Here is a 16,728-nt window from a genome sequence, read left to right as displayed (position 1 = left end):
CTTAAAACACCTTCCCCCCACCCCTCCTTTCTTCTTGGGCTTAACTTTGCTCCCGAGTTCTCTACCTCCTCCCCTCCAGCAGCGCAGGGGACGGGGAATGGGGGTTGCGGTCAGTTCATCACACGTTGTCTCTGCTGCTCCTTCCTCCTCAGGGGAGGACTCCTCACACTCTTCCCCTGCTCCAGCGTGGGGTCCCTCCCACGGGAGACAGTCCTCCATGAACTTCTCCAACGTGAGTCCTTCCCAGGGGCTGCAGTTCTTCACAAACTGCTCCAGCGCAGGTCCCTTCCACGGGGTGCAGTCCTTCAGGAACAGACTGCTCCAGCGTGGGTCCCCCACGGGGTCACAAGTCCTGACACTAACCTGCTCCAGCATGGGCTCCTCTCTCCACGGGTCCACAGGTCCTGCCAGGAGCCTGCTCCAGCGCGAGCTTCCCATGGGGTCACAGCCTCCTTCGGGCACCCACCTGCTCTGGCGTGGGGTCCTCCATGGGCTGCAGGTGGATATCTGCTCCACCGTGGACCTCCATGGGCTGCAGGGGGACAGCCTGCCTCACCATGGTCTGCACCAGGGGCTGCAGGGGAATCTCTGCTCCGGCGCCTGGAGCACCTCCTCCCCCTCCTTCTTCACTGCCCTTGGTGTCTGCAGAGTTGTTTCTCTCACATATTCTCACTCCTCTCTCCGGCTGCAATTGCACAGTTTTTTTTTCCCCTGCTCTTAAATACGTTATCCCAGAGGTGCTACCACCATCGCTGATGGGCTCAGCCTTGGCCAGTGGCAGGTCTGTCTTGGAGCCAGCTGGCATTGGCTCTATCGGACACAGGGGAAGCTTCTAGCAGCTTCTCACAGAAGCCACCCTTGTTACCATCTGCTACCTAAACCTTGCCATGCAAACCCAATACAGCACCAGGCGTGGACCTGCTGCTGTGGGTCTCACCCTCACTTACAGATGTTTGCAGTGACAGCATCCGGGGCGCCTGCCTTTGCCTTTCTACTCTGGACTCGGCCACGTCAAAATCCAGATGCAGAGTAACTCCATGTTTGAGGATTATGAATGCTGAGGGTTTGAAGCAGGCCCTGGGGAAGATGCAAACCAGTCAGATTAGGCACAAAATCTGTTCTCTTGTGAGCTTTCCCATCTCAGGTGTCTCACACAAATGCTGACACAGATGGTCACCTATCTTGCTGTTCCCTGCCCCATTCCCTCAAATTACACATAGCTTCCAACACCATACCTGCCCAGCTCCATGCCTTGCATGGAAAACCTCTGTTCATCCCAAATCTTTCAGTTCTTTCCTCACCTTTCATGTAACTTTCACCCATTTTTTTCTACACCCATCCTGTCGTCACCTGTGGGGCAGTTCAGTTGCTTTTTTCCTTTGTCTCCTGCTCAAGGAAGGGAATGTCAGAACTGATGTATCCAAGAAAAGAACCCTGTTATCCCAGCAAAGCCTGAAACAAAGACATACTCCTGCTCTGGGCTGCGTTCATACCATACCAGCACATGGACAAGTTTGTTTCATTTGGGGATCTTCCTATGGCACTGCATTCAGACCCATATTCAGGTCCTGCACCTGGGTTGGGGCAACCCCCAGTATCAATACTGGCTGGGGGATGAAGGGATTGAGAGCAGCCCTGCAGAGAAGGACTTGGGGATACTGGGGTGGATGAAAATGTGGACATGAGCCGACAATGTGCGCCCGCAGCCCAGAAGGCCAACTGTACCCTGGGCTGCATTAAAAGCAGTGTGGCCAGCAGGTCGAGGGAGGTGATTCTCCCCCTCTACTCTGCTCTGGTGAGACCTCACCTGGAGTACTGCGTCCAGCTCTGGGGTCCTCAGCACGGGAAAGACATGGACCTGTTGGAGCGGGTCCAGAGGAGGGCCACAAAAATGATCAGAGGGATGGAACACCTCTCCTATGAAGAAAGTCTGAGAGAGTTGGAGTTGTGTAGCCTGGAGAAGAGAAGGCTGTGGGGAGACCTTATAGCAGCCTTCCAGTACTTAAAGGGGCTTATAAGAAAGGTGGGGACAGACTTTTTAGTAGGGCCTGTTGTGATAAGACAAGTGGTAATGGTTTTAAACTAAAAGAAGGTAGATTCAGACTAGATAGAAGGAAGAAATTTTTTACAATGAGGGTGATGAGGCACTGGCACAGGTTGCCCAGAGAGGTGGTAGATGCCCCATCCCTGGAAACATTCAAGGTCAGGCTGGACGGGGCCCTGAGCAACCTGACCTAGCTGAAGATGTCCCTGCTCATTGCAGGGGGGTTGGACTAGATGACCTTTAAAGGTCCCTTCCAACCAAACTATGGTTCTATGGTTCTATGATATCAGCTGTACCGAAGTCACAGACAGCTTCAAAAACTCAGTGATGGCACCATTTTAAATGCATGCACAAGCCAAAGCCCTGCAGAAACACATGCAACATATTCCTTGCATGTCATCTTATCACACAAGGAGGCAGCTCATTCCTGGATATGTCCTCCATGGAGAGTGTGTCATAGAGTACCTAACCTGAGGTCAGAGCTGTAGTGCATTCCCCATTACCATCACCATCATCAATTCACTGCCTGAACCCCCTCAAATTATAAATCTACTTAACACAAGCACCCAACCCCTATACACTAGCCTTTTCACCCAACTACTGCTCTTGCCCACAGTCCTTGCAATGTCTCAACCAGCTTGTTCCATGTGGAGACACCACTTTCCCTGGGACAGCAGGAGGGAGAGGAGGAGCAGTTGCCCAGGACCCCAACCCTCAGGTGAAGGCTGGTACCTGCAGAGATACCAGCCAGGGACCCCACCAGGGTTTGCTGTTCCCCGAGCCAGGAAGGAGCAGGCTGCGAGCACATCCATTGCTCAGCTGCGGGAGCCTGCAGCCCAGTGAATTAAGCATTCAGCAACCACTAAACTCACAAATAGACAGTAGGCGCCAGAATCCTCAGCTGTGGCTCCTTGGACTACACTGGATTTACGCTGATTTAAGCCAGCTGAGGATCCGCGCTGCCAGGCCAAGTCCTGCTGGCCTACCTCAAGCTGATGGCTAGTTGACGTGACTGATGACTAAGATTTCCATTTAGCCTAACTCGAAGCATGAGCAGTGCCTATGTAGTGCTACCATTGTTGACTCCAGCCTTTTGTCTCGGGCTGTAACCGATAGGCCTAATAACCGAAATCATACTGCATGCATTCATTCACCCTCTTCGCAAACAGCATGTTATTGAGCTCAGTGGTGAAAAGGCATGCACAAACACAATGGGGCTGGGATTAAGCCCAGCTGCATTACCAAAGTAAATACTTTTGCTGCTGACAGTTTTTCTGCAGGGATTTGGAGAAAAGTTTTGTGCATCTACTTAGGCAACATATGGTTTTATTTTCCCTGTTAACAAAAACAGTAGTGGTCAGAAGTCAACACCCTCTGATGACTGTTCGGTGGCCAATGTGGAATGGGCTTGGTGGTCTAAGTCCAGTTCCTTGCATGTCCACATAAAAATGATCCTCTTCCTGCATTCCTCTCTCACTTGGCACTGTGGTTTACAGTCTCCGCAAGGAAGTCAAGGGGTTTTTGAGGTTAATCTCATCTGTCCTCCTTCCTGATTGAAAGCCATAGGTGACGTGGTTCGGGTTAAGATACCTTGCTAGCTTCTTTAATTCCTCTTGTGATGAAAGCCCCTCTACAATCTGCTTCCTTGAAGCCTGAAGAAGGCAGAATTAATCCATGTTAGCCAGCAGCCAGGGCATGCCAGCTAGTCTGACTTCTAAAGCAAACACAGAGCCGATGAGGACAAGCATCATGCCAAGAACACAAATGGTCTGAATTTAGCTCTTCATCTCCAAGCTGAATGTGTACTGTTCTCCAAAGATCTCTGCAACACTCAGTCAAAAACTGATCACCTTCACATCTGAAACTGAGAAGAAAATCCACAAGGGCCTGGCTTTATATTTGGAGATGACTTCAGTGGGGTGGTAAAGGGCAAAAAGTTGGCTGAGCTTCCGCGGGTGCCCATCTCACATAGCTCCAGTGAAGTAATTGGCAGATACTGGCACTCCACATCGTTGGGAAGAAAAAACCCAACCACCACCACCACCATCAAACCCTCCATAACTGATCGCCCTAAAAGATTTTAAAGCTTTCAAGGTGCAAACAGGTCTTGTCTACACTGAGGTAATGAGAATTACAGCAGCTAGAGCACAAGTGCTAACACTTAGCATCTGCAGGGTCAGAGGCAGCTTGAGAGCTGTGAAGGGGTGTTAACTAGACCTGCCACATGAAGTAATTGTTTTTAAGGGAGTGTATCCAAGCTGGAACACAGCAATGCAGAACACGCACACTAAGACAGGTGTAATCCCAGGCACAGTGGGTGGGAAGCAAGGCTGGAAAATCACAATTAATAAGCCAAGAGGTGTTGCATAATCCAGACTTCCCTGCCAAGATGAAGGTAGTTTTATTGAGGGCCAGATCCTGCATGATGTCCAGCTACTGCCACAATGTGTTTGCCATCCTCAAATGCTACTGACATCTCTGGAAGCTGAAGGGCCAAAGTATTTTGCAGGGGACTCTCAAACCTGCCCATGGACAGCCAGCGATGGGCAGGCAGCCAGGGCTGGAAGAGCTAAGCCAGAAAGAGAAAATGCTGCAGCTCAGGTTGACAGACAAAGGAAGCTCACAAAAGAGCCATCGCAGTCCCACGCTCACACATGCATCCATCCACAGAGGAAAAAGGTAACGCCAGAAATTGTTTCTGTTCCTATGAAAGACAATCGGTGAAAACAAAAGCTTATCTTAACTTTTTTCTGCAGAAGTTCGGGGATTTTCATTGAAAAAGAAAAAAATGAAAAATGTTTGGTTTCTGGCAATCAAAAACTGGAAACATTTTGGCCACAAACCAAAACAATTTGGGGTTTCTGGGTTTTGGTTTTGTTTTGGGTTTTCGCCAAACTCCTTAGCTTTCCTTCGCCAAAAAAACTGCACATTTTTCAAGCTTTTTCTTTCTCAATGAAAACCCCAAAATTGTTGTTGAAATTGGACATTTCCCACAGATTTTTTTTTTTTTTTAAGGCATTTTCCACAAGAAGAATGTCTTGAATGAATAATTTCATCCGGCTCTGTAAGCAGATCCTTGGAGGGACTATCACACCCTCACTTTTATCTCCTCTCCCCAGCTCACTTTTCTTACCCACGGGACTCAGGGCTGTGACCATGGTCTGGTTTTGACCACCATGTGGCCATGCTTTACAGCTGTGGAGCAGCCATGCTGACCTGCCCAGGGGCAAACAGCTCTGAGGTGGGAATGGCTTCAGCTTTTTCTATGAAATACCAACTATCTCTGTGGAAATTAAGACAAATAGCAAAAGAAAATAAATATCTGGAGTCTAAATTCAGTAGATCTTATACTAGGACCACATGGACCACATTTGTGCCCATGGTTCTGGGAGATGAAGGTGCTGGTACCTGTCTTCCAAAGCATCCAAACAGCATTTACCCACAGGTTCGTTAGAGCTGCTGGCCCTGCGTCCACCATAAGCTCCACGAAGTACATGGCTGATACAGTCTGCATTAATATTCAAGGTTTGGCACAGCAACAGTGGAGATCAAAAATGTACAGGAAGAATTAAATATTATGGACTTCTAACACAAACACAATACTAGTGACTAAAAAGAAAATGAAGAACTTTAATACTTTTCTACCCCAAGCATTGAACTCAGAGATGGAGCTGAAGAGCGGAGCAAACCCAACTCAGAACTGAGGAGGTGTTTGCACCCTGTCTCCAGGGATAACTTTGATCTGACCCAGTGCTGAAACCAGAAACTGCACAGAAGTGAGGGAAATTTGGACTGGAGTCTGAGTGCCAGAGTTTAGACTGCACTTTTACAACACAGATCCAAACTACAATAACAAATCTCAACTTCCTGAAGTTCTGTGAATGTGAATTTGGACCGGGTTTTGACTTTCAGTCTTCCAACCAGTCTCCCATTAAATGGCCATTGAAAGAGCCATTCTTTGCTCAGTTAAAACTAAGAGATCTTGGAGCCTTTAGAATGAAGTAGAGCCATCTTATGGCTGCTTTTTTCCTGGAAATATCCTCTTTTCTTGCTTTCAAGGTCTGTTTGGATGTTTTCTTTGGTTGAGGCACTGAACTAGGTATTTGATGACGCTGCCAGAGCTAGGACTTCTGTGAGGAAGGCCAGGAGAAGAAAGGCAAACACAGGGAGGGCAATGTCAGTGGCAAGTGGAAGAGTATGCCAGGAGGGAGAGGGGAGGTGAAGAGTCTCAAATTTAGGCAAAAATGGGATTGCCACGCAGCAAAAATACCAACTTGGAGGACATTGAGCAGGATGTTTGGAGGGATCAACCAAGACAAGAACTGATGACAGGAAAAGATGGATTTGGGGCGGGTTGGAGAAGGGAAGGAATAAGGAACAGGTGGGTGAGGAGGAGGCAGGTCAGGGGCTGGTTATGAGGACGAAGGTATCTGTCAGGAGTTGGGAACAAGTCAGGGATAAGGAGGGGGGTCTGAGGGGCTGGTAGGTTGCTGGTAGGCTGAGGGGCTGGTAAGTCATGCATCTGAACCCTCCAAATACAGAAGAGGCACTCTGTCATTAATACAAACCTAGAAACAAGCTAAAATACCAGCACAAGCTGCTTTTAGAGGCCCTTTAGTGGAGCAGTTAGCCTGGAAGGTGAGCTGGGGCTGCTTGTGATGAAAACTCCACAAATGGAGAGGTGGTTGACATGCCAGACAGCCCTGGCAGAAAAGGAAATATATAGATTTATTCTGATATTTGAACTGTAATGTCCTTATAATAAACCATGCCCCAGGAGTGGGTGTTATTTGGATTGTCTCGACACCAGATAGTGAGAAACCCAAGAAGGGGAAACTGAGGCAGGGCCAAGGTTTTCACATCCAGCTACATAATCTCCCTCTGTTGTTCTTTATCAGGACTGTCTTCACCCATCGTGTACTCACATAGTTAAGAGGATCTAGGAAGCTACAATTCCTTTGCTTTCCAAAGCCGTTACTCAGGAAAAGACTAATTAAGTGGCGGTGTTATTACAGCAGGTCCTGGAGTCTCCAAACACAACCAGCAGCGATTAGGCAGGCGTCAGCTACTGGGCGGGATTTCCCACTGCCCAGCTGTGTGATTATCACGGCAGCTAAGCCAAAATCATTTGACAAAGAAAACCAGCTGCAGGCTGTGGGTCTGGGAGATAGCACATGTCCAGCAGAGAGAGAAACAATAACCTCTTCTCCTCTGTATTTTTTCAAAAGAAAGATCAATGAAGACAAGCATGCCACGTTCCTGCAGAGGAGCAGATAGCAATATCGATTTCTGGGGAGCACCTGGAATAAGAACCAGGGGCACAATACAGTGCACTGTGGTTTTCTTGGAGAATTGAATATTCACTGCTGCCTCCCTCACCCAGGGATATGGAGGCAGCAGGTGGGACCTGCTAAGGAGGGAGGATCTGTTGCATTGCTTTGAAATATGGACCCCGTGCTGCAGCATCATCCCTGCAGAGAGGGGCCGGGGGCTGTCTTTAATACCCCCAGTAAAGCACTGAAGTGGACTTTGAGTGATGGAAAAGTTTTGGGTTTGTTTCCTGAAAAGAGAAGATTTCTGTTGTCTGTCACCTTGTGTAACCTTCTGCCTCGGTTTCCCCATCTCTAAAATGATGGCATCTGTGTTAGCTACCACACCGGTTGTCTCAGCCACATCACATGATGCCTTCAAACAAACTGGACAGAGCCTGGCCCACAGCTTGGGGACTTTCTTCTGCCTGCCTGTGCCACCAGATGCACCTTCAAGAGATGTCTTCCCTGTCTATGGCCACAAGGCTTTTGATTGCATGTGAAATGGCCATTAGCATCTCCAAAGCTGTTCTTTCCTCCCAGCAATGAGCTGCCTGCCAGCAGGGATGGCTGATGCACAGGAGGGAGCAGAGACCCAAACACCAGATAGACAAACTGGGCGGCCAGCGTGTGTGGGTGTGCTGGTTTTGGCTGGGATAGAGTTAATTTTCTTCATAGCAGCTAGTATGGGGCTGTGTTTTGGATTTGTGCTGAAAACAGTGTTGATAATACAGGGATGTTGTAGTTACTGCTGAGCAGCGCTTACACACAGTCAAGGCCTTTTCTGCTCCTCACCCCACCCCACCAGCGAGTAGGCTGGAGTGGGGAGGGGACACGGCTGGGACAGCTGACCCCAACTGACCAAAGGGCTATTCCATACCATATGACGTCATGCTCAGCATATGAAGCTGGGGGGAGAAGAAGGAAGGAGGGGGGATGTTCGGAGTGATGGCGTTTGTCTTCCCAAGTAACCGTTACGCGTGATGGAGCCCTGCTTTCCTGGCGGTGGCTGAACACCTGCCTGCCCATGGGAAGGAGTGAGTGAATTCCTTGCTTTGCTTTGCTTGCATGCGCGGCTTTTGCTTTACTTATTAAACTATCTTTATTTCAACCCATGAGTTTTCTCACTTTTACCCTTCTGATTCTCTCCCCCATCCCACTGTGGGGGAGTGAGCGAGCAGCTGTGTGGTGCTTAGTTGCTGGCTGGGGTTTAACCAGGACAGTGGGAGAGGAATTGGAGTTACTTGGAAGAGCGTATGCAGCTCCTTTGCCATGGATCAGCAATGCTTTCAGTGGTGTAGCAGGACAAAAGCAGATTAAGAAAATGAGGAGAGGTTGCAGCTGGGGAATATATCACCACCAGCGCAGTATCGTCTCCACCCCGCAAGCTACCTGCCAGGTCTAGCTGACCTGTGTTGGTAGAGAGTCTTCCCGTGGTTGTTTCTGGTATGTAGGATCCCAGCACATCGCAGTATGGTGTAGATTTGGCTGTAGCAGTATGGAGTAGCTCAGCATGAGTCGCCCATCCAGCACATGGCAATGGCCAGGACTGGACACGGGACCTACCTGGGCCTCCTGGCACGAAGGACAGTGTGAGAGACAAGGCCCTTGGAAAAGAAGGACAAGGACAAAAGCCAACATTTTCCAGAGCAGCAGCACAAAGGCATCTATTTCCATTTATATGTAGTAGTTCCCTACCCAATTCTAATTTCATATCATCATCCACAGCTATCTCTTCACTCCCATCTGAATTTATTTGGAGCAATTCCTCTCCCTTCCTTCAAACAGGCAAACAGGACCTTTTCAATAGGTCCCTAATGAACGCTGGTTGCTTGGTGGAGCCTGTAAGCAGGGACAGACCTGACTTGCATGAGGAACTCATTGCTTTCATGAAGGTCCCAGCCTCGGCCTCTCACTACATTCTCAGTGTCTGTGCAAATCTGCCAACCGTTAGCAAATGCCTTCTCAGAGGGCTCTTCAACCTGCAAATCCATTTGCACTTAAATTGCCCAACATACAGCACTTGGCCTAGATGAGTAACGAAGTGGGTGACCTTCCAGCGATCAAGCATTGCTAATATCTCAACTATTTCAAATGTTTAATAACTTAATTTAATGCAGTGAGTATGATTTGATTGAATGCACAATATCTGTAGCAGCTAATTAACCACAGTAGCCCACAGAGGTCTTGGACTTCATACAACCTTTCAATATAATTACAAATTTTTAACAGCAAAATGAATTTAAGTCCAGCCTGACACAGCAATCCATCTTCATCTCCAGATAAAAGGCAGCACACACGGTATTAACATCTAAACAAAAGCCATGGGCAGCGGAGAGAGACAAGGAGCATTAGCAGATGTGCAGAATGAATTACTAACAGTGCTGTGGCAGGGGAGGGGTAGATGAGTGCATTGCATTGTACAAGACGGACTTACAACGCAACCACTCATTTTGGTGGCTTTGTGTGTAATCCATGAGTTTAGACTTCAAGGCAAAGGCAGGGCCCTTTAGGTCTACCTGCATCTCCTCTGGAGGACCAGGTGTGTTGTTACTGACTCACCCTCCTCCTGGGTGTACAGCATGCCACACACCGGCAGGCACGGGTGATCACGACCCTGCTTTTATTAGAGCTGTTTCCCAGCAAAGTGGATCTGAACACAACAACCCCCCCACTCCTCTGTGCCTGGGCAGGCAAGAAAATGTCCCCATGGTCTTCTGGCTCCCATCTTACAGGGCCTCATGGGAACCCTCTACCCTTCTGTGAGACACGCCTGGAGCTTCTCTAAACAACTCGCCACTCCTCTGTGCCTGGGCAGGCAAGAAAATCACAGAATCACAGAATCATATAGGTTGGAAAAGACCTTTAAGATCATCGAGTCCAACCATAAATGTAACACTACCAAGACCACCACTACACCATGTCCCTAAGCACCTCCTCCAAACGTCTTTTAAATACCTCCAGGGATGGTGACTCAACCACTTGCCTGGGCAGCCTGTTCCAATGCTTGATAACCCTTCGCTGGGCAAAAGCCCAGCTAGAACTCAATCTGTCCGCTGTTGTAAGAGATAATAAAAAGTGTTTTTACAAATATATTAACAACAAAAAGAGAGCCAAGGAGAATCTCCCTCCTTTATTGGATGTGTGGGGGAACATTGCCGCCAAGGAGGAGGAAAAGGCTGAGGTACTTAATGCCTTCTTTGCCTCAGTCTTTAATAGTCAGACCAGTTATCCCCAGGGAATTCAGCCCCCTGAGCAGGAAGACAGGGACGGCGAGAAGAATAAACCCCCCATAATCGAGGAGGAAGCAGTTAACAACCTGCTATGCCACCTGGACACTCACAAGTCTATGGGGCCACCCAAGAGTACTGAGGGAGCTGGTGGAGGAGCTTGCCAAGTCACTTTCCATCATTTATCAGCAGTCCTGGTTAACAGGGAAGGTCCCAGATGACTGGAGGCTTGCCAGTGTGACGCTCATCTACAAGAAGGGCTGGAAGGACGATCCAGGGAACTACAGACCTGTCAGCCTGACCTTGGTACAGGGAAAAATTATGGAGCGGTTCATCTTGAGTGTGCTCAACAGGCATGTGCCGGCCAACCAGGGGATCAGGCCCAGCCAGCATGGGTTCATGAAAGGCAGGTCCTGCTTGACCAACCTGATCTCCTTCTATGACCAGGTGACCCACCTAGTGGATGAGGGAAAGGCTGTGGATGTTATCTACCTGGACTTTAGTAAAGCCTTTGACACTGTCTCCCACAGCATTCTCCTAGAGAAGCTGGTGGCTCATGGCTTAGGCGGGTGTACTCTTCACTGGGTTAAGAACTGGCTGGATGGCCGAGCCCAAAGAGTGGTGGTGAATGGAGTTAAATCCGGTTGGCGGATGGTCACAAGTGGTGTTCCCCAGGGCTCAGTTTTGGGGCCAGTCATTGATATCTTTATCAATGATCTGGATGAGGGGATTGAGTGCGCCCTCAGTAAGTTTGCAGATGACACCAAATCGGGCAGGAGTGTCAATCTGCTTGAGGGTAGGAAGGCTCTACAGAGGGACCTGGACAGGCTGGATCGATGGGCCGAGGTCACTTGTATGAGGTTTAACAAGACCAAATGCCGGGTCCTGCCCTTCGATCACAACAACCCCATGCAACGCTACAGGCTTGGGGAAGAGTGGCTGGAAAGCTGCCCAGAGGAAAAGTACCTGGGGGTGTTGGTTGACAGCCAGCTGAACATGAGCCAGCAGTGAGCCCAGGTGGCCAAGAAAGCCAACAGCATCCTGGCTTGTATCAGCAATAGTGTGGCCAGCAGGACTAGGGAAGTGATCGTCCCTCTGTACTCGGCACTGGTGAGGCCGCACCTCGAATACTGTGTTCAGTTTTGGGCCCCTCACTACAAGAGAGACATTGAGGTGCTGGAGCATGTCCAGAGAAGGGCAACGAAGCTGGTGAAGGGTCTGGAGAACAAGTCTGATGGGGAGCGGCTGAGGGACCTGGGGTTGTTTAGTCTGCAGAAGCGGAGGCTGAGGGGAGACCTTATCGCTCTCTACAGCTACCTGAAAGGAGGTTGTAGAGAGGTGGGTGTCGGTCTCTTCTCCCCAGTAACTAGCGACAGGACAAGAGGAAATGGCCTCAAGTTGCGTCAGAAGAGGTTTAGATTGGATATTAGGAAAAATTTCTTTACTGAAAGGGTGGTCAAGCATTGGAACAGGCTGCCCAGAGAGGTGGTGGAGTCACCATCCCTGGAGGAGTTAAAAAAACGTGTATATGTGGCACTTCAGGACATGGTTTAGTAGGCATGGAGGTGTTGGGTTGACAGTTGGACTAGATGATCCTAGAGGTCTTTTCCAACCTTAATGATTCTATGATTCTATGATCCTCCTGGAGATTTCCTCCTCTCCCATTTTCCCGGACGTGGGTTGTGTGCTGTGGCTTGCAGGTACACAAGGATTTGGGTATAGAGCTTGCAGGGTTGAAGTTTGATCACACTTGCTATAGCCATGACGGGGATTAAACTGGACTTTAGGATACTAGGTGGGACTCATGGCCCCCTAATGTGGCATTTCAAATAGTTCAGGGGAGTTGGAGGCATCTGTTCCACTCCACTGGCTGTAAAACACATCAGATATGTGATTCAGGATGGGAATAGGTTTGGGTCCATCCCACATGCAGAGCGTCTCTGCACACAAAACTGTTGTTGACATTAATGGATGCAACAAGCATGGCATGGGGTCACTTCCTTGCAAAGCCCTGACATTCAGTAGTATCTAACCTGAAAGCTCAACAACTATGAGACCTTCCCAGCCACGTCCCAGGTAATAATAACAAGAAGGGAAGAATATATTTGGAAGTTTAATTTGCTTTCTTGGTTTGAGCCTTCTGTATTCAGAGAGACTCTCCTAAGAGCCATGAAGACAAAAAGCAGATTTTAAGTGAAGGTGAGATTTCTCCTTCAACAAGCAACCACCTGCCCTCAGCTGCTTGGATGAGGCATTTTAAGCCTCTCTGGAGCCTGTACTACCGTAAAGCTAGCACAGTTAATTTCCGTGGAAGTGCTCCCAATTTATACTGGTGTAAATAAGAACAGGATTAGACTGACAGTAAAACAGACAAAAAACCAATGAGAATAAAACACGGACACCCTACAATCATGATCGTGAGTAGCATTAGTGGATATTAGTAGCTCAGAATAAATAGATAGGACATAAAGGAACTATTTGTTCTTGCTGTTAAGAACCTTTCAGATTCCCACTTAGCTTGTAGCTGTCAAAGACATTTTTTCCCCAAGAGTTTGTGAAACATTACCATAAATCTGTCCCATGTAGAGTTTTAATTGCCAAGTTCAAAACTAGGCTGACTCTGCCAAATGTGATAGCATCAGCTGGTGGCGTCATTTGTCATTGTTCCAGGCAAATAAACCAGTGAGTTAATCAAAGGGATGAAAAATGAGGTGGTTTCATTTTTTGGAGCCCTGAATTCAATCCCTTCTCCTTTCTTCTCACCAGTCTGCACCAAAGTGCCAACAGCACCAGCTGGCCAAAAGGCACTCATTCAAAAATCCATTGTAGACAACACATAGGCACATTCTCAACTGATAAAATCAAGGACAAATGGGAAGAGGTAATAGTAAGTAGGAGACAAAGAGAAAAAAAACATTCTCTGGACAGTGCAGCTGAAAGAGATGAGCAGATAGGCAATCACTGCTGCTCAGACAGCACTTCGGTCCAAGGCCCCTTGTATCAAACTGACATGAGGTCTCTCTGGGAGGACAGAGTGGTGAAACATATTCTTTCGAAGGCCCCTTGGAGTACTGCATAAAATAAGCGGAGTTCAAAATCTCCATGAGTCCGAGTGTTTGGGAATCCCAGTTGTCAGCAGTATGTTGCCTGGAAGCTCAGGTCCAGGCTTCTGCAAATCCTACGTGAATCCCAACCGTGAGGTGCTGTTTGACTGAACAATCACTGCCCTTCTCCTGCAGACAGAAACGGGGAATCTTTGCTTGCAAATCTTTGCTCTTAATATGCCAGTGCTGGCCTTCAGCAGACCCAAAGTAGATGAGAAGATGTTTTTTGGTCAAAGGTGCCCTGCTTATCTCCTTCTTAGATCCCTTTTGTGGAAAGACAGGAATTATTTACCAGATGGAGACCTAATGTATTTCATGTGGTACATCAAACGGATAGAGCAGGCTCCCTAACACTCAAGGGATTCAGTCAAAGGGTTCTCTTATCTCATACAGACTTCTAGCTTCCCTGAACCACTGTGAAGAAATGATGTGGCCAGCACCACACTGGAAGTCTATGGAGATGTACAGGCACTCACAAATGAACACAGTGATGGGCTTAGCGTTTGAGCTGACAGCTCAAACAAACTGGTGTATAAAACTCAAACAGACAGTACATGCTCCTAGCTGTTACAACTGCAAAGTAAACGTATGAGCTGAAACCTGTGCACCTCACAGTTGTCAATTTATGGCTTATGGTTGACTCCAGGACAGAGCCAAGGTCTTCCAAGTCCATGGCCAACACCAGCAAGAGCATCTCTCCTCATTCTGAATATTTTGAAGGTGTCTTCTCATACTTTCTTTTCCCCTTTAGTCCATCTCCCACCACCTCTCCTAGCAAGCTTTACTATGAATCTAACCCCAGTAGTCCTGAGCTTACATGTATTTGTAGAGAAGTGGAAGACTAAGAGCAAAACAGGGTCTTCTGCACAGCACTGTCCTCATCCTCCACCCAACTGCCCTTACCCCAGCCACAAAAGCCCCAAAATCTTCCATGTATAATAGTTCTCATTCCTCTAGCCTTTTTCTCTTTCTTAATTTTCCCTTTCTTTAACAAGAAAATCACACTTTACTTTCATCATCTCTTGACCTGAAGTTTGTTCAGGCAGGATCAGAACAGGTAAAGGGTGAGGATCAGATACTTCTCTACAGCTAGCTGTGAATCCTTTAAATTCCATCTTCTTGGTATCCTCACATCCAGAGATGAGCAGGTCTGGCCCTGCCAGGTGCTGCTCTCCTGACTGGGGGGTCAGATGGGGCAAGGTGAGCTACTTGGCTTTGCACTTTGAGATGCTGGAAGAAAAAAGCTGTTTTCTTCCTCAATATATATGGAATAGTTTCCTCAATAGATGTGGAAGAGGTGGAGAGAACAGTGACATTCCCTTTGCTCAGAGCTCCCACAGTTTTTAGGACTTTTAAACTTTCCCCAGGAAAGTAAGTGGGGACCTATCCCAGAACCCAACAGCATCTGTGAAAAAAACCCAAAATGGTAATTTAAAGAAAAACAAAGTCGCCTCTCCCAGGGCTTGATCTTATGTTCTCTGAATTTGACTTCCTGTCCACTAATGTGTATGAAAATACCCTCCACAATGAAACATTTCTTCATAGGCAATTATCTTAATTTTTATTACACAGGAATTCCTTTTCCTGTCAGACAGGGTTTGGGTGAGCTGAGCATGGCTCATGGCATCTCTAGTTCCTCCCAACAGATATCATGGTGGATGATCTCACAGAATGTGTATTTCCCGTCCATGCAATTTTCAAAATGGGACCACAACCCTACAGATTTCCTACAGCCTAGAAGGAGGATGCATCTGATTTATCCCTCCAGCTCAACAAGAGCAGTGGCCAGACATGCTACAAGTTTTTAGGAAGCAAAGGTTGAGACAAAAGAGAGAAATGCCATTGTAATAAACAAGTGGAAAGCAAATATATGCTAGAAAGAAGGAATAAACTGCAAGAAAAAAGCAGCATGAAGGAAATTTGGGATGATAACTGGTACAGTAGCAAGTTTCTGCAGGTAGGACATATGACCAAGATGTCTTCTCTTTGCCTAAAATGCAGCAATTGTATGCACTGGCTTAGAGCATACAATAGCAGCTGGCCTCAGAGGTCAAATCATCCTACAAGGCTCAAGGTCATCTCTTTTACCACAAGTGAGAGATCCTACTGCTGAATGTCTTGAGCTGATGTCTACTGAGGATAGTCTTTGTATCCCCACGTCTGGCATCACAGAGCATTGGTCATGGTCTCAGACCCCAGTGCCCTGTGCCAATGGCTCACTACATCGGCATGTTCCCATTCTGAAAGCAGAAACCAAACCAAAAACATGTGTCATTTTGCCAAAACTCACAATTCCACCCCAAATCTCATGACCTTTGAAATCTCAGATCATAGAAGCAAGTCTTTTAACCTTACCTGGAAAGAATTCCTTGGTGGAGAGCATCCCATCCCATACACCTATACAAAAAGAAAAATAGCGCATTTTTTCATTCAGCCCTACCAATGAGCTCTCAGCACTGCTGAAGAGAGCCATTGTGGAGTGACTGCATTATAAAAGATGTTAAGACCTCTTCCAGACCATAAAATATGCAACAAAACAGAGTGCCAAATACCAGTCCTTTCCATGGCCCAAGACAAAGAGCCGCCCTGCAAAGCATTAATCCCTGCAGCTGCCTTGAACTATTCATGTCTCTCGGCTTTACGTAAGGAGCCATTCCATTCTGGCTACTGCTCTCCCCGAAACAGAGATTTGCAGTCTTTAACACAATTAAAGGTCATTTTGTGAACAGAGAACCCAAAGATTTGAATGGGAGACCGTGACTTCTTAGCAGAGAAGGCCAGACTATTTATTTTCAGTGGAGAGTAAATTTACCCAAAAATGCAGTTATGATTGTTTCTCCCTTACACACATCAACACCCCTTTCTTTTATCTAATAGCTTCATGGTTAGTACATTCACTTAGACTACGAGGGACCCTGCTTCAATTTCCTCCTTTTCCTGGGGCGATCTGAACATCTCCCATCTTCCTGCTGCAAACCACCAGACCACAGGAGAGAGCTACACAATTAAGCATTACCAAAGCCCAGTGGGTTGTCTTATTG

General features: G+C 47.6%; 1 protein-coding gene across 16 annotated transcripts in view; it reads right to left on the bottom strand.

Annotated features, from left to right (window-relative positions):
- ST3GAL5 (ST3 beta-galactoside alpha-2,3-sialyltransferase 5) overlaps window positions 1–16,728 on the bottom strand; it is a 77,363-nt gene continuing 60,635 nt past the window's right edge. For 8 of the 16 annotated variants that reach the window (XM_072861942.1, XM_072861944.1, XM_072861940.1 and 5 more), the window contains 3 exons: window positions 16,043–16,084; window positions 8,764–8,960; window positions 1,084–3,696 (listed from right to left, as the gene is read on the bottom strand). In XM_072861942.1, the coding sequence (XP_072718043.1) occupies window positions 3,626–3,696; window positions 8,764–8,960; window positions 16,043–16,084 (310 nt within the window). In that variant the 3' untranslated portion in view covers window positions 1,084–3,625. The other 8 variants (XM_072861938.1, XM_072861949.1, XM_072861946.1 and 5 more) reach the window with 8 other exon arrangements.

The sequence above is a fragment of the Ciconia boyciana genome, chromosome 5 (assembly GCF_034638445.1).
Source record: "Ciconia boyciana chromosome 5, ASM3463844v1, whole genome shotgun sequence".
In the NCBI taxonomy this organism is placed as follows: Eukaryota; Metazoa; Chordata; class Aves; order Ciconiiformes; family Ciconiidae; genus Ciconia; species Ciconia boyciana.
This window is presented reverse-complemented; position numbering and strand designations above follow the sequence as displayed.